A 20,986-nucleotide genomic window follows, 5' to 3' on the forward strand; every position below is an offset into this window, starting at 1 on the left:
TTACACACGCCTTACTTGCTAAAACTTCACCTTCTATTTAATATGCTAAGGCTATTGTTTCAGGCTTTTGCACTTGAGAGGCTGGGGAGACTTCACGTTTTCTTTTGAATTCTGCTTGTACTTCCATGCTAGCTGTTCTGTCTAATCTTTCTGTACCTAATGGCTTCTTCACTCAGAAGTACTTATGCTTGACTGTTTCTGTCATTGTGGCCCTCAATCAGTCTTTTGTAGCTGTGCTTGTCAAAAAGCTGTTGATCTCTATTCTGTGCATAATTAGTAAATGGTGTTTAATGCTGTACTGATAGCTGTAGTAAGTAAGTTTATTTCACATATGGCCCCTACAGTGTCCTCAAGTAAATTTGTTTAGTTGATTTTACTCTTAAAGAAAATTATTTACTGTGTGGAAAGCTAATGTGGAGTACGCTGACTTCTGAGCATCTGAGGGCTGTGACCTCGTTATGCCGTGGATCAGCCTCCCAGATTTGGGATTTTAAGTAGGTGTAGGAGAGACCAGTTGAATAGGTGGGCTGAGCAAGGAGGTTCAGAAGCAGAGTTACCATCAGCTGGACACACTGGGACACTGTTGTTTATGGCAAAGGGAGAGTGGAACTTCATGTGTAGGTTTAATGGAGGAGGATGGTGATTGCCAGGTTGCAGTCATTGTTACCTCTTTCCTGGCCTCTGTCAGTCTCCTCTCCAAATAGTTGTGAAAGGAGAGCAAAGAGGGGAGAATGTAGAGATAGCAAGTTTGGCTTTACATCTTGTCCCACCACAAGTGTGCGCTGCTGGGATGGGAATCCCTCCTCTGGAGGTTTCCATGGTTCCTCTGTAATGAGCAGTTGTCTTGTGTACAATATGAGTCAACTCTCTCATCAAAGTGTGATGGTAGTTATCCTGCTCTTTTCATGCTTCTAAGAAGGCCTTGAAAATATAGATAATAAGTATTTTAGAGGTTCAGAAATTCTTTTAAAACTTGGACAGTAAACTAGGGCAAGGGGATGAATGAGTGCTGAGGGGAAGGAAAGGAGTGCTACAGGCTTAGGGAAGAGTGGCCGGAAAGCTGCTTGGCAGAGAAGGACCTGGGAGTGTCGGCTGACAGCTGGCTGAACATGAACCAGCAGTGTGCCCGGGTGGCCAAGAAAGCCAATGGCATCTTGGCGTGGCCAGCAGGTCCAGGGAGGTTATTCTCCTTCTGTACTTGGCACTGGTGAGACCGCTCCTCGAATCCTGTGTTCAGTTCTGGGCCCCTCACCACAAGAAGGATGTTGAGGCTCTGGAGCAAGTCCAGAGAAGAGCAGTGAAGCTGGTGAGGGGGCTGGAGAACAGGTCTTATGAGGAACGGCTGAGAGAGCTGGGGTTGTTTAGCCTGGAGAAGAGGAGGCTGAGGGAAGACTTTATCACTGTCTACAATTTCCTGGTAGGTGGTTGGAGTAAGGAGAGTGCTGGTCTCTTCACCCAAGTATCAGTTGACAGGAAGAGCAGAAATGGCCTCAAGTTGTGCCAAGAACTGGTTATCAGGAATCGTTTCTTAACTAAAAGGATTATCAGGCACTGGAACAGCTGCCCAGGGAGGTGGTCGAGTCCCCATCCCTGGAGGGATTTAAAAGATGGGTAGCTGAGGTGCTCAAGGGTATGGTTTAGTAGTGGACAGGTACGGTTGGACTTAATGACCTTGAAAGTCTGTTTGAACCTTGTGATTCCATGATTCTATGTAAGTTCTTAACAGGAACTTCCTGAACTGTTTCTACCGTGTTCTGGAGGTATTGCTTTTACTCAGTTTCAGTGGTTGCCTGAAAATAAGGGGAAATTTTGATCCACGTTCAAACAGCCCATCATGGGTAGTTCTGATGTTTGGACAACCACTGTTTTGGTGTTATAATCCTAAAACTTCTGTGCTCTGGTGAACTTGCTGTTGCTTGATGACTTCCAATTACCACATAATTATGGCATTAAAATAAACAGTGCTTTGTTCTCAGTCTGCAGCTTTTGACATCCTCCTGTTCTTGTAATACTGAATAATATTTATGATCTCACTCAAAAAAACCCAGCAAACTGGGAAAGCCTCAGATATTGAGGTCCTAAAAAAGAAAAGAAAATCTATGCAAAAAAAGGCTGCATATAAGAAATAGTTTCTAAAAGCCTGTGCTTTACAAATGGTTCAGTAATACAAAACTTGTCATGCCTTTTTGGCATTATGCAATGTGTGAAAATAAAGCAATTTACTGTATCAAGAAGCCTGTAAACTGAGGCTGGTAACCAAACTTGGATGTAACAAATATTTACTGTCATTAAAATAGAAAATAATTTTCCTGTGGGTGATAACAGGGAAGTTGTTTAAGTAATTTGAATTGGTTAACTTTCATGTCAGTAACTGTCATTAACGAGAAAGCAGAAGGAACATGTGGTCACAGGTTGGTGAAAGCAGAGGAGAGCAGGAGTGGACAGGGCTGAGTCAGTAGACAACTGAAATATTTAAACTTTCTCCTCACGGTCAAGCAGTGGCAGGAATTCATCAAGAGATCAGGGTGTGAGGGAGGCTGAGATTCTGCACCAACTTAGGCAAGAGTGAGAAAGCAGAGACAAAATAGTGAACAACTTCTAATGATTTGGCAATAGCAGTCTCATGTGGGATGGGTCTGTAGGTGAGTCCATTCCTTGGCATTTGAAGCTACTTTCCTAGTGGTAGAAAAGAGAGCAAAGAATTGCAAGTCATACTGAAACATGTAGCCTTAGGTGAACTGTGGCTTACTTCCGTGTGTTAGGGGAACACATTCTCCTGTGAGGATATTTGAGAAGTAAAGAATACTCAATTTTAACTATGGTAGTTTTCTTCTTCGACCAAGGTGTTTTGTAATGTGACAGACTAGCAATTGGTGGCTCCTCTGCTGTTGCTGTTAAATGGTGTTTTCTCTCCTAGGGTATGGACGTGGCAGAGGGAGAGGAGCGGGGAGGTTTTCAGCCCAAGGCATGGGGTAAGAAACATGCAGAGCACAGATTTCGGCAAGGATCAAACTTGGTAGCAATATTAATAGACAATATTCATATTGCCAGTGTATGTATTAATATTGCTGTATGTTTGATAAATGAACATGGATGCAAAAATTCACAGGTCTGTTAGACGATTAATAGATTATTTTTGTCTTAAACCAGTATTTCTAACTAGACACAACTACATAAACCTAATGTAAGTTCTCTTGATGCTAATGTGTCAGACTTGGAGAACCTGTTTGTACCTATCAGTAGCATCCACATAATGCCTAGGAGGCTGAAAGTTGTGTGGTGCGTATAGCCCTAGTTCAATTTAAAAATAGGTCTGTTTTGGTGGAAAGTAGAACGTGCAAGTTCTGTATAAAACCAGAAAGACTAGCAATTACTACCTTTCTCTCATTTTTGAGGGTTTATGCTTTAGCTGTTTGGACATATATGGACCCTAAAACAGAATCAGAAGTTACTCAGCAACTCTTAAGATTTGTACTCGGTTTTGTTGGAATAAGTTATTATAGGTATAGCCTCTACTATTTTCACTCAGTGTTTGCCTTTGATGACATTTCATGTTATATCAGTGATGTCAAGATGAACAGAAGGCTTATTCTACTTCTTTAATAATCCTTCTTGTTTATAATTCTAGATGATAAGCGGGAAAGACGTTTTTCTTCAATAATCCTTTTTCACCTTTTAGCTGCACCTGTGTGTTTTGACATTGGTGTCAGGAGCACATTCACAAATCTTACTGACGTTCCAACTCCTGTCCTACCCAGGTCTGGTGCTCTGAAAGAGCGTGATATGTATTTCTCACTAGTCAGCCACCTGCTGAGAAACTGTCAGCTGAGAGGGGCTTGTTGTTGAGCTTATAAACTAAAGCTTTGTAAGACTGGGAGGACTAGGAATGCTGTTAACTGCATTTTCAGGAATTACTGTTTTGGTTCAGTTTCTCTATGGCAATTCTTTTTTTTTTTTTTTTTTTTTTCTGCAGTCTCCTCACTTTTTTTCCCTCCCCTTTCTTCTTAGATGTTAAAGATAATACAGCTTCAGCTAAAAAACTATGACGCTTGTGTTCACTGAATGACCCATGTGTTCTCTTCCATTTCTTAACTTTTAAAACTCTAGGACATTTAACCCTGCAGACTATAAGGAGTCTTCTGCCACAGATGGCTTTGGGACAAAATCAGAGATTTGGGAGACTGGTCAGAATGATGCAGATGATGGAACTGGTAAGATGCCTCAAGGAGTGGAAGGATTGGAATGAAGACCTATAGCAAACTGCAGTTAAAGTAATTATTCTGTTAGTGTTCAGTTAACTTCTGAAAATGTGAGTACATCTCACACAACACAGATATTAGCTCATTATTATAGCTTAACTGCTACTAATGTGCAGAGCACATGCTCTAGCCTGAGTGGCTCAATGACTAGAATGAAGGGGAAACAATCTGCAATTTTTTTGTTCTCATAATAGACGAAGGGATTTGAAGAGTTAGTGAAAGCCTTGTATGTGAAGAACTGTTTAGATGTCTTAAATACTGCTTAAGGGCTCACGTAATGTAGTAAAAGAGTTTAAGTCCTACTAAAGGTCATTGGTTCACAGGCATTGGGCAGTAGGATGTGAATCTATTAAGCAGACTAAGAAAAACTGTTTACAAGTATGAATCCACTCAGTGATGCTGGAATGGCTTTGGAAGCCCTTCCTGTAAAATGCAGTAATGTAAGGTTGTGAGTCTCTGGGATGAAGGAGAGTTCCAAGATCTGTCACCTTTGAAGAGAAGAACTATTAGAACTAAAGCACAAGTAGGCACTTGAAGGAAGCCAGAAGAGCAATCTGCCTCTCTGAAGACAGGCAGCTGTGTTTTTCTGTATGAAGTTTCAAGTGTGAAGTACACACTCTCACCTAAAAGCTAGAGGCAGACGTAATTTGGAAAAGAACCACTTAACATTGGTCTTGTGGTGATTCAGAAATGAACAATGTGACCTGCTTGTCTGTGACTGTGAAAACAGCTTACTTTGCTGCTTCCCGTATTCTGTGACAAGAGATGAAGACAAAGGAAGACCAGTGTCAGGATGAAGAATTTCATGTATGTTACTGTCCACACTTGGGAACCACTGTGTGATGAGACAGATACTTTTTGTAACCCTACCAAAGGGTAACTCTTCTTCATTGCTGAAGTCTAATGGGGTGATTTCTTCATCAACCCTTGAGTCAAGTATGAAAGGAAAAGACTGATTCTTAAGGCCAGGGTGTGATGCACTGGGCTCTGCTGTGAGCAGCTTGAGATACAGCTTTCTACACATCATAATAACCATTTTTTACTTAATCGGAGAAGACAGTAACAGGCTCAGAGTTAAGGAGGGGCTACTAAGCAGCAGTAAAGTCACTGTGAGTGGCTTATACACCAGTGTGGGGGAGAGGCACTGAGTATATTAATATGGTTATTGAAAGGGAGCTCTTTTGCCAAATACGGCATCTTTTCAAGGAATTAGTTTTGAAATTACTTGATGCTATAATACAAACAAATGCACCTTTTACTTTCATGTTAGTTTTTCAAATAAGTTTATCAGATGAGTTAGGACAACTAATGATTTGAAGATTCCCCTGGGAATATTGACACTGTTGCTTCCTATATGGTGGCAGAGGGCAGGCAATGTTGTTACAAGTATTGCAGAAGCACAAACCTAAGAAAGAAACATGTAAGAAAGACATGAGGAGGCTGGACCAGATGTAGAAGATTCACTGGCTATTTATTATTGACTACAACTGTAAGGCTGTGGCTTATGAACAACTTGTGGCTTGTGCTCCACTTCCCAAGTAAGCTCAAATGTTTTGTGACCTTCCTTGCTATTTCTGGGTAGCCTTCACGTGCCATCCCTGTGGTGTCTCTTCCTTCTTGGAGGCATCTCCTCAGTCTTGAGTAATAGAAGAGTCCTGCCTAGGAATATCAGTAGCATGGTGTGACTAAACAGATCCCTGTAAGCGTACAAATGTGCCTGCGTGAGGGGTTTGCTGCTGAGATGGTAGGTTGGTGGAGGTTCTAAGTGTCTTAGTTGACATGTGGAACTTCTTTCTGGATGCCAGGAGTGTTTTTGTGGTTAGGCTTTGCATGTGTCACCAAGAGCTGCGCTCATCTTAAGTAATGCAACCTAAAGCATCTCTGCAGAATCTGGAGAGCATGGTATGGAAAAGAAGGTGGAAGAAGACATCTGGGAGTTTTTGCTGGCCTCATTAGATTAATGGTTCTTAGGGCTGTGAATGAGTGAGTGGCAGTATGGGAAGTTCCTGTGAAATCACTTGTCTGATGGCAATAGGTGTAAATGTTCTTTTTGGGTGCTAATTTTTGCTTAATTTACTTGCAGAGCACATGGAAAAGGCACCATAACTGACAAAATGAAAATGTTCCTATATAGGAAGTTTCATTTTACTATTTTTCTTTTTCAGATAAACTGTTAGAAAAGTAAAAAAAATTAGTCCCTGAGCCAAGAAGAAAAAATGTCTTTAAAAAAAGCAGGTTTTAAAATTGAATCATTGAGTTTTGTCCAAGTAGGAAGCACTTCCAGCCTTGTGATGCAAAGCATCTTGAGGATTAATAGAGGGGGCTGTACCTGGGGTATTAATTTTAAAGCAGAAGAAAGAGTGGTGGGAAGGAAGATAGAAGCAGTTTTATGGGAAGGACAAGATATGGAACTGGAAGCAGGTTGTACAGAGTTGAGCTGTTCATGTAGCTTGTCAGTCACAAATACTAGTTTTCAGGGGTTTTCTCATTTGTTCTTAAATTACAGTGCTGCCATGTTAGTTACTAATCATTGGTCCTGGTAATAAATAAGTTACCAATATGGAGTTACTAAAGATGTGAACGTGTGTGGCCGTGGAAGTCCATAAAGCCTGCAGTGAGCTAGTGAAGACATCAGATAAGAGCAGACGCAAAGGGCGTGCAGCATGAAAATCCCTCACTTCATTCCTCATGACTCAGTCCCATTTCTTCTTTCATCTAAAAAGAAAGAAAACAAAATTAGCTTACACTAGCTACTCGGAAAATTACTGTCTTTTATCTGCAGTTGCATCAAAAAGTAGGTAACTGGACAACTACCTGGAGAAACAAAACTAGTTTTGCTTTTCAAAATGTTTGCTGAAGATGTTACGCCAATAAAAACTCTCTGTGGAGTTATGAGTACTTACGAACTACTTCTACTTTATGCCAGTGCTGGGAAAGGGTCGACATTTTTGATTAGGAAGAAATACACTGTTAGTTTCCAAAATGTAGTTATGGCCATACCAAGCCTGAAGGAAAGGTGTTTGTAGGTGCACTATTGTGTAATCTGATGGAAAAGCTGCCTGCCTCTATGCTGGGAAATTCTAGTGTTGTTGGTTGAAATAAAAAGAGAGGAAAGGATGACTCTTGAACGGTTCGTAGCATTTAAGTGTAATTGTATTCCAGATAATTCAGCATCAGTTTTCCTGCATCTTGATTTTCTAGAATTAAAGTACAAGTAAAAGGCAAAGAAAAGGGGAACATGGGAGGAAACAAAATGACCAGTACTCATCCAAAAGGGAGTAAAGTTGAGCAGCATGATCGGTATTTTTTCACAAGCATTCAGTGTTCGATTTCTTACCTTTTTTTGTACAAGGCAGCAGGAGATCCTGATGTTTTGCGGAATCAAACTCTATAACTCAATTAAGGGTTATAAAGTAGGTACGTGTTTATATGCCGATGGGTGCGAGGGTTAATCCTCCTAACTCACACACCGTATGGTCTAACAGGCAGATAGTTATAGTGTAAAGACACGCGTATTCATAAAAGCTGATTACATATTCATTACCTTTCCCTGCTTCCTATTATGATTTGATTTGAGAAGCTTCTATACTGGTGCAGGTGCAGTGTCTCCTGGTGGTCGTGGTCAAGGGTCTCAGAGGGTCTCAATGTCCCTGAACTTAATCTGTGCACAGGCGCAATCTCATCCTGTTGAGCTCCAGAACCACAGAGCAGGATGCAGTCGACTTTCTGCTGTTGCACACAGTCTAGCTTTCCTTTATCAGTGAATATCTGTGAATGAGCTCGTTCCTTATCAACACCCAGGGTCTTCAAGGCCTTCACTAGCAAACAGTGTGAATTCTAGTGAGCTAAGCCCTTCTCTAAGTTCTTTCTTACTTCTACCCTATATCATATGCCTGTTTGTCAGTTCCCCTCTGTCTTTTAAACTCAGGCAAATTCGTTTGCCTCATACATTATCCATCTTTTGAAGGGAACTGGATAGTATTTTGCTGGAAAATTACTTTTCAAAGCATTCTCATGGGCCCTAGACATAGAAGTCAAAATTAGTCGTAGCATTCTCCAATTCCAAACAAACAGTACAGTGGAGAAAACAAAGCTAACTAAAACTAACATCAAAAGGATAATAATGGGGTGACAAAACTTATTTAGAATGCCAGTTGCAGTAGGGGACCATCCAAATAGCATGTCCCACCGATGATTGTTCACATCTTCTCTTACCCTTTTCAAGACCATGTTTATTTCCTCCGTGTCGTGGTGGATTGTTATCAGGGTCTTTCTCCCACTTTCTTGGACCTCGTCAGAGATTTTGATCAAATCCTGATGTTTCATGAATTGTTTTACTAATGTAAGATTCATTCCAATAGGTACAGGCAATAACTTGTGAAACATAGTGCAGTTAGATTTTATCGGCTGGTAGGATATGACTGGTGTTAAGTAAGAAAAGTCACATCCGATAGTCTTAATAAAATTACAAATGCAAAAATTAGAATGATTCTTGCTATCTATAATTGTCTCATCTATTGCTATAGAGATACAAGTGGTTCTTAAACATAGACAACCTTGGCCAATATATACAAGTACGGTCTTCTGATTAGTGTCTGGATGGATCTCAAAATGACAGATGCTATAGAGGAGAGGTTAGAAAGAATTTAGAGAAGGGGTTAGCTCACTAGAATTCACACTGTTTGCTGGTAAAGGCCTTTAAGACCTTGAGTGTTGATAAGGAAGAAGCTCATTTGCAGGCATTCGCTGATAAGGGAAAGCTGGGAGCCAGTACATCAGGACTGACTGGAAACTATTGAGGCGACATACTTGAGCCATCTGGACTTGAAGGATAGTCTTATGGGAAGTGCTGATGATTGGTTCATGGATGGAAGCAGTTATGTCCTAAATGGTAAAAGACATGCTGGATATGCCATGGTCACTAGTCAAGACATAACAGAGTTAGGACCTTTACCCACGAATACCTCTGCACAAAAGGCAGAGATAATTGCTCTGACCCATGCCTTGGAATTGGCCAAATGCAAAGCTGTAAATATCTATACAGATTCGAGGTGTGCATTCGGAGTTGTACTTGCGCACAAATTTCAATTGACAAATCACAGTAGTTTTTATATGTAAATTATGTTGGAGGTGGTTACTTCTCAAAGTATGTTATAAAACCAGTATTGTATTCTGGTGATATACTGATACTCCATTTTGTTAGAGTTTCATAAATGTCACAGAAAAACTTCCTTCGTTATCTTGGTTGTGAGCAGCCTTAAATGACTCCGAAACTGAGGAAAGACAAGAAAGAAAAGATGAATTATAGCGTAACTGTCAAGGCGGATGAAGGGAGTTGTGTAGCTTGCAAGGTTGCTGCTTTATTTAAAGACTACTTTAGTCAGAAGGAACATTTTAAGAAACCTTAGGTTATTGTAGAACATGAATGTTTTCCAAGAGGAAAGGATATCCTAACCATGAGGTTAGGATAGGCCAAAATAAAATTATTTGGGGGCTGATATCCGTGGCTGATTATCCATAGTGTGACAGGAGGTGAGGAATTGGAGGAAAATAGCAGAAGGCTTATGGAAAACATAAGGCATGCTTTTTATTGGCTTAATTTTCTAAAACTGAGCTTGTTAGAAAACAAAGCAGTAAAGAGTCATAGATAGCCATTTAGACTTTAGTTGACATGACAAGGATCCTTGAAAGCACAAAGCATAATTTCAGTTGTATGCAGAGAGCATTTAAATTGTGATGCTGTGCAAGGCAGGGAGTAGAGGCTGGGAACAGGATACATGGACTTGCTGTAATGCTAATGTAGTTGTGAGGCTAAAAGGAAATTGATATTTGTGGCTAGATCAGACTTAGAATCCCCTTGATAAAAGGAGTAAACTGGATTTAATGCAGAGAAGAGCAACTGAGGCTGGAAGGACTGAGTTCGGAAGGCAGGGTGTTAAGTGATAGTAACAAGTTTAGCAGCTTGAGTAAATTAATAAAAGCGTGAAGGGTTGTGTTCGGTATTTATAAAAGAGTAAACGCACAGAACCACGGTCATAAATAGGAGCAGCAAAAAAATATTTAAACTGAATGCCAGGAAAATGTCCCAGATGTTACTCCAGACTCGAACTCCTTGTGGTTCAATCTCTCGAAGGTGGTGGGGAATGTTTAAAAGTTGGGCGTGATTTGTCTGAGCTCTTTATCTATTTGTTTTAGCAGATTCTGAGCTCTGTTGTTGAGTTCTGGCATGAACATGAGGTTTGTCTTCTATGGAGGCAGGTCTTTCTCTGAGTGAAGGGAGAAACAGCGAGAGAAGAACTGGAATGTATTTCTTTAAAGGGGAAATAGCAGAGGAAAGGATCCTGTGCTGGGCAGGAGAAGGGGAACAATATCATCTGCTTCTCTGATAACTGCTGGTCGTTGGGCTGTTTCTGTGGATGTATGTGGACTAGAAATTTCAGGCATTGTGTAATTCTGCTGTGCACAGGTAGGATTATTACTTATTTTTGGAGTGGCTTGGTGCTTTGCAGCATGTAGAAACCTTCTGATTAGGGGCTGTTGAGTATGATGTGAGCACAAGATGTTTCGGGCAACTCTGTATTGCTCCACAGAGCCAACACAGAGTGGATGTTACCGTGCTCAGGACCTGCCAAATAATTTCAGATTCCAAGTTATAAAGCTTCTCTCTTTCCTGCACTGTGTATCTCCGTGGTAGGCCTTTTTGCCTTACTGGATTAGTACCTTTCGACCCTCCTCTGCCCAGGATGCCGCTTCATAAGAGCGTACAAAAGAGTGCACTCATGTAGCGATGGCATTAGTATGAATTGGATGTGATGCTGTCTTCAAGGGGCTTGTTTCTGGATGAATGTGTCTCAGGGGGTTCCTCATTAAGCAAAAGGAGATGATTAAAGCAGTACTTCTTTCGCTTTTATACATGATCAAAGGTGATGGTAGCAGGAACTTCATTGCTGGTGCTTTCTTTGCTCATAGTTATATCGTTAAAATGTCAACTCCAGTGGTTGTTGGGTTAAGCTTCCCTGTCCTTATATTGGTGGGTAAGGCCTTCCATTTATTGCTCTTGCATGTCTCTGCCTGCTGCTTCCTGTGGAAGGGATCAGGTTTTTGCATCTGTAGGATTGTTCCCCGTAGTTTTCCCAATGCCGCATACTGTGGACTGTGTCCTGTTCTCCAGTGTTTGCCAAATAAACTTCTCCACAAGTTGCAGGCAGGAGTGTTTTACAGCTACAGTGGAAACTTATTGACTCTTCTGCTGCCATTATATGAGTTATATATGTTTTAAAATAAAATTGCCATATCCAGGAAAGGGATTGTAGCTGTTCTGAAGGTGTCTCTAGAGGCATAGATTGGGTCTTGAATTTGAGTATGTTGAAAGTGGGATTATGTATGTCAGAGCAGGTGTTGTGGTTGTGTTTTGTTTAGGCTCTGTATGAATTTAAGCATGAAACTGGGACATCCCTTGGGAGGGCTGAATAACCTCTCACTGTCATTGGGGACATGGAAGAAGGAAGTTGTTCCAGTGCTTGGGATTAGTCGCTGTTTGCAGACATGTATTCATGCAAATTGTCTGGTAACATAGTGGATAAGAAATTCCAAAAATTAGAAATTAAAGGGATAAAAAATGCAATCTCACCAAATTTTACATCTGCAGACCAGTTTTCTAGAGTTTCCCATGTTTCTAGCCACCATCTCCTCACTTCGTGTTCCGTTATTAATGACAACAGGTTTGCTTTAAACCAGAAGAATTGAAATATGGCTTTGTGCTTTTATCTTAGAACTGTTTTCTTTCCTTCCCTAAATTACAACAGGAGCATGGAAAAACTCTTTAGAAGAATGGACAGCAGAAGACTGGAATGAAGATGTAAGTATACTTCATTGGATAGACAGGTTATTTACAGTTTTCAGATTTTTTTGTGTTGCCTTCAAAAACTAAATGTTGGAAGTAATACTTTGCTGTATGCATGCAGTGAAATTTCTTAACTGTGTTTCTTGCTGTAATTCTTGCTTAAAATGTATCTATTTAGCTGAGGATCAAGAAATACTAATATATTTTGCTAGGTCGACAATACACATATAATAAAACTTAATATAGTTAAATATTTGTGAATTATAGTTCTCCTCTGCTTATGTTCTTATGCTTAGTTCTCTCTCTCTCCTGCTGCATATTTCCTCCTACTGTTATGTTGGGATTTAAAGCCATATTATCGCAAGACTTTTATGTAATTAAGTGCTGGAACTTACTATCAACTTGAGACTCCTCTTTTGATGCCTTTTATTTAAAATCTAAGTAATCATTCCACTTAGTCCACTTCGTTTATGATACTAAAATGACATAGTAGTATGCTGAAGTTAGCACCTAATCGTGGTATATTGTCTGAAGTGCTACAACTATGTTGATTCTCCTTTAACAGGCAAGAGATGTCCTCATGTCTGTGGAACATTTGGCCTTTGTGATCATTATGTGTGAAAATTGCATTTGTGATTTTAAGGTTTTGGTTCTTGTATTAAAGCTTAAGTAGTTCAGAAAGCAAATGAGATAAAGAGAAATATGGAAAGGAAAATGTAGCTTTTCAGAGATTTTAAATCTTTTGTAGGATTATCCACTATTTCAAAATTATTTTCAGAAGAGTAAGAGATTGTCTGTGAAGTTATCCCTTTTGCCTCCTGCTCTAGGGTGGCATGTCCCTCCTATCACAAGAAATGTGTGAGTGTGTTGTATAACAGATACAAAAACTCCATCCTTATCTAATGAGAGAGAGGGCTGCGTCTTTCAAGAAAATGAAACTCTGATATTCCCGATTTTACTGTATCAGTTGCTGGCATCAAAAGCTGGCATCTCTTTTAAACCTGTTCTCTGTCTCTCTGGTACATGCTAGAGGTAGGATAAGGACAGTGAAAATTTCTGACCTCATTTCTCACCCTGTTTGATGGTGCAATATAACATTGGTAGTATGGGAGGGATGTTGAGTAAGGCTGATGAGGGATAGAATTTATTTTAATTAATTATTCAACCTGAGTAATTTGCACATGAATCTTGAAAGAGCAGCAGATGAAACCTCTATCTTGTTGTTAACTTTTATTAGTTTTAAAGCACTGACAAAATTCCTGTAACCTAGGGAGAGAGTTGTTCATATGCAGATGGTCAGAAAGAGTGAATGAAATGGTGAGCTGCAGAAAAATAGGGCCAAAACATGCCTGGGGGAAGAGAAAGGAAAAATTCAGTCATCTGATTTAAAAAAACAGAAGCGTAAGAACACGGCTTGTGTCATCCAGTGTAGTTTTGTGGGATATAAGTGCCCTTCAAATAAACCTGATTTTTATCTTGAAGTAAATAAGAAGTTAACTGTGAGGGCAGAATATGCCCTTTTAGGAGATTTGATCTCCATCTTTTGTTCTAAAAATAATTATGTGGTATCACAAAAGATACAAAGTGGATTAAAATCTGCCTTGCAAATTTCAGCAAGTCTTTTGCAGGAGGACCCTTTACTGAACATGGGCGTTTCTAGGAGGGCTGTAAAGGAATCCAGTACCAGGCCAGATGCCATCTATTGTCTTTATCAATTATTTGGAAATAAAAATAGAATCACTGATGAATAAAATGTGTGGGAAATGAAAAAAATTATTGGAATGGCAGTTTAAAGTAAGCTAGTCACAGAAAGAAATCTGGACCTCTACTAGACTTGACCTGTTCAAATGGAAAATGTTTTAATATAGCCAGGTGCCCATTTGTTTTACAGGAATAAAGGCACATCTCCAGAACACAGGGCTGTTTTCTGGAAAACAGCAACAGAATAATTTTCAGGATAGTAATGGATGATGAAAAAAGAACAGCTCAGCATGATCTCCTAAAGGGTTGATGCTGTGGTAGAAAAAAGCTATTTTAGTCTTATTGCCCATAGGCACTCTTCCCTGTCTCTTAATCATTCTTGATGTATATTGCTTTATGTGGACTCTCCTGAACTTGATTTTCAAGTGCTGTATCCAATTATTCATTGCTTTTACAAAACAAAGGTTGTGGAAAATAGCTGAAAATTATTTACTGATAGAAAAGGTGCTGTGCGAAAATGACATTTTTAGTGTGCTGAATCTGAAATGATTACTTTATTAGCATATAATAGGCTCTGGTTTTAGTCTAGCTGGCAAAGGCATAATTTGAACCTGTGGCTGGAAAATGGAGCCTCACATTTAAATGTATAATAAACAAAGAGTTCCAGCAGCATGACTGATGATTAAAACCACCAAAGAAGCTGATGTATTTGCTGTCTGCAGATGAAGACCAGGTGTTTTTCTGAAGAATGTTTTTGTTTAAATGTGGTGTTCTCTAATCAGGTATAAGTTACTAGCAGTAGAGTGAAATTCAGTGTGGAGTGACCTGAGAAGGATCAGATTTTCATGATGTAATAGTCCTGTCTGGTGTTTCTTTGGTAGTGAGTATTGAGCAAGTATAGTAGGTCGTCGGCATGCTCTTAAATAGAATGAAAACTAGATGCAGTGAAAGTAGGAGGTTGTATTTTGTTAAAGGTATATTCAGTGCATGGACAATGAAGGACCACGCAAATATTGAGGTACCGAGGTGGCTCTGGGTTTTCCTATTAAAATCGTGATCATTTTCTTCTGGCTAAAGAAAATAAAATTCAACTACAGAAACGGTCAGAAGAGGAGAAATAGGATACATACAAATAGGTGGAAAGTGGATGAAGGCAAATGTTTTTGTTAGGAGCCAATCATACCACCTCTAAGAAATACATCTGTGCAATAAAACTTCTCAGCTGCTGCATCATGAAGTATGTGTTTTGACAAACACTGTAATCCCAGCAGACTTCTGAAATAGGTGTTTGATTTGAGCTTATGGCATGGAGTTTAACACAGCGTGTAGTATAAACTTCGATAGCTAAGCTGGTTGCTGGAGACTGTTGTTTTACATGCTGGTTCACTTGAAGAGAATATTTCTCTCATATGTCAATCATGGTTTTGCATTGTCAGAAACTTCCGCAGACTCCTCGATTTGCTTAGTTTTCAGGATTCGTTGCTGTTTTGGCTACAGTTAGTCTTATCCTGTGTTATGTGAGTGTAAGAAACTGGTGACAATGCCAAGAATTTAATATTTAACCAAGGGATTGTGGACCATAGGCTGCTGCTTGTGCCATTAGCTGACCTTGTGCCATGTAACGCAGGAGTCTCATAACACCACAAAACATACAGTGCACATTGTTCTGAAGTAATACGTACAGTGGAGAAAGGGCTTAATAGAGAAACAGCCTTTTAAATTGGAAATATGCATGTGCTGAATCTTTTTTCTTTGTTTATGTCAGTACATAAAGTTGTATCATTATGCACAGGACTGAGTTTTATTACAGAAAGATGGAATTAAAATTGTATTGGCAGAAGGGGAAGGTAAGGAAATGGACAGAGGAGCTGTGATGGAACTAATTTTTTCACAACAGTGTTATATGTAAGTGGGTGCTGGTAGAGTATGTGAAACATTTAAACTCCTCCTCTGAGTGGTGAGTGGTAAGTGATTGCTCCCAGTCAGTCGGTCCTCTTGCACCTTGCTTAAATCAGAAGTTTCATAGGAGGATCTCAATCAGGAGACCATATTCAGAGATACAGTGGTTTCAGTAGAGCTGCCCATGAAACTGGTAGATGAAATTGGCTCGTGTCCATGATGTCCTTTAAACTGGGCTGCTTGCAATGTATGCAATTAAAAATGCAAAGTTTCCTGGAAGAGCTGTATTCAAATGTCACATCCTAAAGGGATTCTTTGTGACTGTTTGAATAGGTCAGTTATTCTTTAGTCTAAATACAAAGCTACACCACAGTAGTTAGGTGCAAAACCAAAGTGGGTTTGTGCAGTTTTTATTGTTATTATAACCATTAGATGTACATGTCTTTATCTTGTTAAACCTAACCTGTACTGGCTTAAGACCTGTTCTGATTTGCAAGCATTCTTGTCAATAGAAATTAATTAATTCTACAAAGTCGTAGCTAGTTAACTACTATTTTTTTAAATTTTGTTGGGTTTGGTTTGTGGTTTTTTTAAAGCTACTATACCCCCTAAAAAAACCCCAAACCTCAAACCAGTAATCAATCAACTCCCCTATGAACCAAAATCACCTCCTTACCCCAGAAAATCCCAACCAAACAGCTCCCACTCCTCAGCTACCTGTGTGAGTATCTGTCTTCATTGTAACAACATGGTGGAGATGGTCTGACTGGTTGTGCTGGTATAAGCAATTAAATGATTCTTCCTTCATTAACGTTTTCAAACTCATGCTCGCAGAGTGGTCAGTGTAAGATGTTATTGCTGCCGCTAGCAGCAGAAATGGTGAGAAGGAACCACGAATGCTAGTTCATTGTACATACCTGGGTGCAGACCTGCCTCTGCTGGTGCAGTGAGCTGAAATGTAAGACAGCTGTGAGCTGAAATTTAAAACAAGGAGAGGGAGCTGGGCTTTGTGTTAGATTTCTGCAGCAAGTTTTATTGGAGCTGCTCTGTGGAGTCCTGTGTTATGCTTGCACAAGGTGTCTTTATACTTACGATACACCAGCTGTCAGCTGATCACTTTCTGCTGATATATTTTTCAGTTAAACTATTGCTCAGACTGATGTGGTTACATTCACGGAGTGTTGTGTGTGCCCACACAACAAGTTTACTTGCACTTTAATTAAATTGGTACTTATTTCTGCGGATAATACTTTGCTGAAGTTTGAGTATGTGGGTTTGTCTTTTTAAGCAGAGCTGTGGCTCAGCTGGTAGCAATGCTTCACTTTTATCTTGGAAATACATGACCAAGGTAGAATTTCTGCAGATGTTACGGCCATTAAGTGAGAGCATGTGTATGATTAAAATACCCTTTTTTTTCCTCCTTCTTTCTTTTTCAGCTTTCTGAGACAAAAGTCTTCACAGCTTCCTCTGTTCCAGTTGAGAATCATGTGACCCCTGGACAGAGGTAAGCTGCTCTTCCACGTTTTCCCTGTACCTTAAAAAGCTTCTGCTTGGTGAAGCAGTATTAGCTTTCACATACAAAATATTGAACTAAACACAGGGCAGCCAGGATCAGGGATGATCAGGCTTGTTTTAAAATTGTGAAAGCCTTGCTTGCAAATCATAATTTTCTGGGGTTCCTGTGTTACCTATTATTGACGGCAGAAGTGAGCCAAACAAATCCACATTGAGAAAACCCTATCTTTTGCACGAAGACTGCTTACAGAACAGAAGTATCTGGGAAGAAAACTTTCTGCTGTTGAGAAGGAAGTTATGGCTTTCCTGTCCAGAAGGCGGAATTCCTGTCTCTGTAGATGTAGAAAGTGTTCAGAACGTAACGCTTTGGCAAACGTCCTAATAGAAGAGCTTGCAATGTAAAGAAGGTGAATTTCGTGGTAAGCGTCACAATTGCTTACCTTAACTCATGATGTAGAATTTGGAGACAGAGCTAAAAAAATGCTGCCTTCTTTCCTTGCCTTTGCCTTCACCAAATGCCTGGCTGGTGGTGATGCAGGATCAGTTGCTTGCATGAGCCTTGGGTCCAGGATGGAGGATTCAAGTTGTACGATGAAGATTCTGGTGGCTGTTGAGATCTGAAAACTAAAAGGCCTAATGGTCCCGAACGTCCCGATACAGCTGTGCTGCTGTACTCCGGACTGCAGCAAAATTTTCTTTACAACGCGGATGTGATCTGTAAGAGGCGTGGAGTCAGTGGGTCTACAGTTTGTTCCTTTCCTTCTTAAAGATGATATACTTACATACATGTTCTAATGCAAATATTATAGTAGATGTCTGTCAAATTACATTAGGAAATACTTCAGTTCATCAACTCAAATTCTGGTGTTTTGTTTTGTTGGGTTTTTTTTCTTTTTATTTTGACTTGTGATAAGAAAGATTTGGGTAATAAGAATTCTGTGCTAATGAAAGCACTGGAAGCAGCTTTTGAGCCCAAACTTGCAGTATGTTTTGGATAAACTTCAGTCAGAATTTTTGGAGTAGATTTCTTTTGTCTGCTTTTCTTTGGATAAACTAGTGCTTAAATACATTGTAGGGTTACTAAGCCATGCTTAATATAAGAAAATTCATGTTTCTCATCCTGTTCAGCTGTGTGTAGTAATTTTCAATATGTGCCTACTGTATGGGAAACTTAGAAATCACAAGAGCAGCAGAAATAAAAGCTGTGTTATTTCGTATTTACTCAGTTGTTGTATGTGTGGCTTAAATTTTTGCTGTCTTATACCCACCCTATAGAAAGATAGGACTTCGATCCCTTGCCTTTTTTGAAGGGATAGCGCCACATACTGAGGAAGTGGATTATCAATCAGCCTTATAGAATGGACTTGCAGGCAACGTTCTCTTAAAAATGGTGTGTCTTTTATGACTTTCCTCATATTGGTTATACTAATCATACAAGTTACTTATGTGATACGTGATGTTATAAATTTGGTGGTGTTTGGAAAGAGAACAAAGGTAACTTGTATTCTGACTGTACAGGAAGGTTTTAGCTATCAAAACGTTTCTTTATGGTAGAACCTCTATTCTACCTCTCTCTGTATGACAAACAAGGAACATTTGAAAAGACTGGTTATCAGTATTAATTCTGTTGCTGTTACGGCAGCTTTATTATCTTTTGCACTTGCTTCAGTTTCAGCACGACGTTGATCATTATATTTATTGCATTCAAACTTTGTTTTTTCTTCCAGCATTGATTTGGTAGCACTGCTTCAAAAACCTATGATATCTGCCTCAGAAACAGAAGGCAACTCATTTGAGGCTGCGCAGCAGCAAACCTTTGGCCAAGCCCTAGTCTTCACAAATTCTCAGCACAGCACCAAGATTGCTTCAGGAACTGGCAGCTCCAGTGGTGTAATGTCCTACTCTCCTCAAAGTCTGGTAAAATTATCATATGCTTTTAAATTTTTTCATGAGTAAATATTTCAGATTAAAGAACTCCTCTGGTACTGGTAATTTCATGAGATGCTTTAGTACTTGTAAAATTTAGGTTGCAAATCTTGAAGAAATGGATTAAGACATTTGTTTCTCGGTTTACATGAAGTGCTTCTATTAATTTTTGAGTAGAGAGCAGATGCGTTTGCTGCATGCTGATTTAGGATGAAATAATGTGTTTATAGTGCTGTGCTTTATGCCAGACAACTGATGTTTTATTTCCAAGCACATGCCTGATGACTTTTTTGTGGAAACCTGTCTATTTCTGAGTCCCTTCTAAGGGCTTGAAATTGGACACATATTGATTCAACTATTAGTAAACATATGATGTTTTGAAATGATTGGACTCAAGTAGGTGTTGTTGTAGTCGCAGTAGTAGAAGTTGTATCAGTGGTAATGGAAGAGGATCTGGCCATATGCTACAACTGCTATCTGGTCATTTGTTAGTAACCTGGGGCTGAAGAGGTTTTAGGTGCTGCCAAATGGCAGATGTAGGCATTAACCCCATGGTTGTGTTCACATTATTTCTTAAATACTTAACGCTGTTCTTTCCCCTCTTCGTTTTTGTCTTTTGGTAGTCTGCAGTTCTTTGTTCTGGCTTTGGAGAACTCGGATCCTCTAAATTGGCAAACTCTACCGGATCTCAAATCTTGGACCAGCTGAAGTCTCCAGGGTTGGGTCAGTTTACATCCCAACAAAACAGTAGTAGCTCTGCCACTACTACCACAACGCCCACATCATCCTGGGATCTAAAACCACCCATTACTCAGTCCTCAGTTCTTAGTCAGTTTGGTAAGTGCTTTGACATAGCTTTCTTTCTCTGCTAGCCTATAAAGTTTCTTAATGTCAATGATAGTTTAAAATGGCCTTAATGGAAGACAAATACTAGAAAATGTAATCTTAATAAAATTGGTTATAACATCTTAAGAGTTACTGGTAATGGGCTTCATTACTGGTACTGGTATCATCAACTAAGTTATGATAGGCTCAAGTCTATCTGTAAATGGCATTTCCTTTAGAAGTTGTTGAGCCTTCATATAATGACAACTTTGATTTAATGCGCTTGTGTCTTTAAGCGGAACTTTGATGCGACTTAGTTTCTCAACAAACCCCAGAAAATACTTACTTTTATTGTGCCTATTCATCTGTTCAACATTCGTCTGCTTTTAGCGAAGCGTAAGATTGTACCGTATTTTGTCTTGTTTTCCCCCAGATTTTTCTCTTCTGACAATTACATGAATTTTGAATGAGTACTAAATAATTTTCTCATAATGCGCATCCCATCTCAATATGCTTTCCTTAATGGACTGAAAATGATGCAAGTCATCTGTTTTGTCTGTTAATAATTGCATGGATATTTCATTTGATAGAGTAAAATTCTCTAGAAGGAGTGAAAATAATGAGACTTGGTTTTTGCTGTGTAGTATCTAGTTGCATTCTCACTGTGAAGTGTTGTAGCTCTTTTATCTATATCATGTCCATGTGTGTATGCTTTCAGAAAAAAAGCAAACAGTTTGGTAGCAGTTATAATATTTTATATGTGGCAATTCTGAAAAATGTTTAAGTACCTTTTAAGTTGCTTTCTGTTGCACTTCAACTGAATAAAAAAATCCCTTCACATTGCATACGCTCTGGATCACTTAAAGTTGCTGACAAGTCCTCTAAGCCACTGGGTGGCTTTCAGCATCTGAAAAACATGAACAGGGAATACTGTCAGTGTCCAGTGACTCTTGACTAAGCCATATTGATGTGGTAGATGACATCCTATTTGCGTTGAGAATCTTCCCTTTTGTAGGGG

General features: G+C 39.5%; 1 protein-coding gene across 6 annotated transcripts in view; it reads left to right on the plus strand.

The window, feature by feature from the left end:
- The window catches only part of UBAP2 (ubiquitin associated protein 2), a 365,909-nt gene that overhangs the window by 288,343 nt on the left and 56,580 nt on the right, over positions 1 to 20,986 (plus strand). For all 6 annotated transcript variants that reach the window (XM_069880909.1, XM_069880914.1, XM_069880912.1 and 3 more), the window contains exons 7-12: positions 2,918 to 2,972; positions 4,108 to 4,211; positions 12,065 to 12,117; positions 17,139 to 17,206; positions 18,945 to 19,134; positions 19,767 to 19,980. In XM_069880909.1, coding sequence (XP_069737010.1) covers positions 2,918 to 2,972; positions 4,108 to 4,211; positions 12,065 to 12,117; positions 17,139 to 17,206; positions 18,945 to 19,134; positions 19,767 to 19,980 — 684 coding nt within the window. The remainder of the gene's footprint in view (positions 1 to 2,917; positions 2,973 to 4,107; positions 4,212 to 12,064; positions 12,118 to 17,138; positions 17,207 to 18,944; positions 19,135 to 19,766; positions 19,981 to 20,986) is intronic.

The sequence above is a fragment of the Phaenicophaeus curvirostris genome, chromosome Z (genome assembly GCF_032191515.1).
Source record: "Phaenicophaeus curvirostris isolate KB17595 chromosome Z, BPBGC_Pcur_1.0, whole genome shotgun sequence".
In the NCBI taxonomy this organism is placed as follows: Eukaryota; Metazoa; Chordata; class Aves; order Cuculiformes; family Cuculidae; genus Phaenicophaeus; species Phaenicophaeus curvirostris.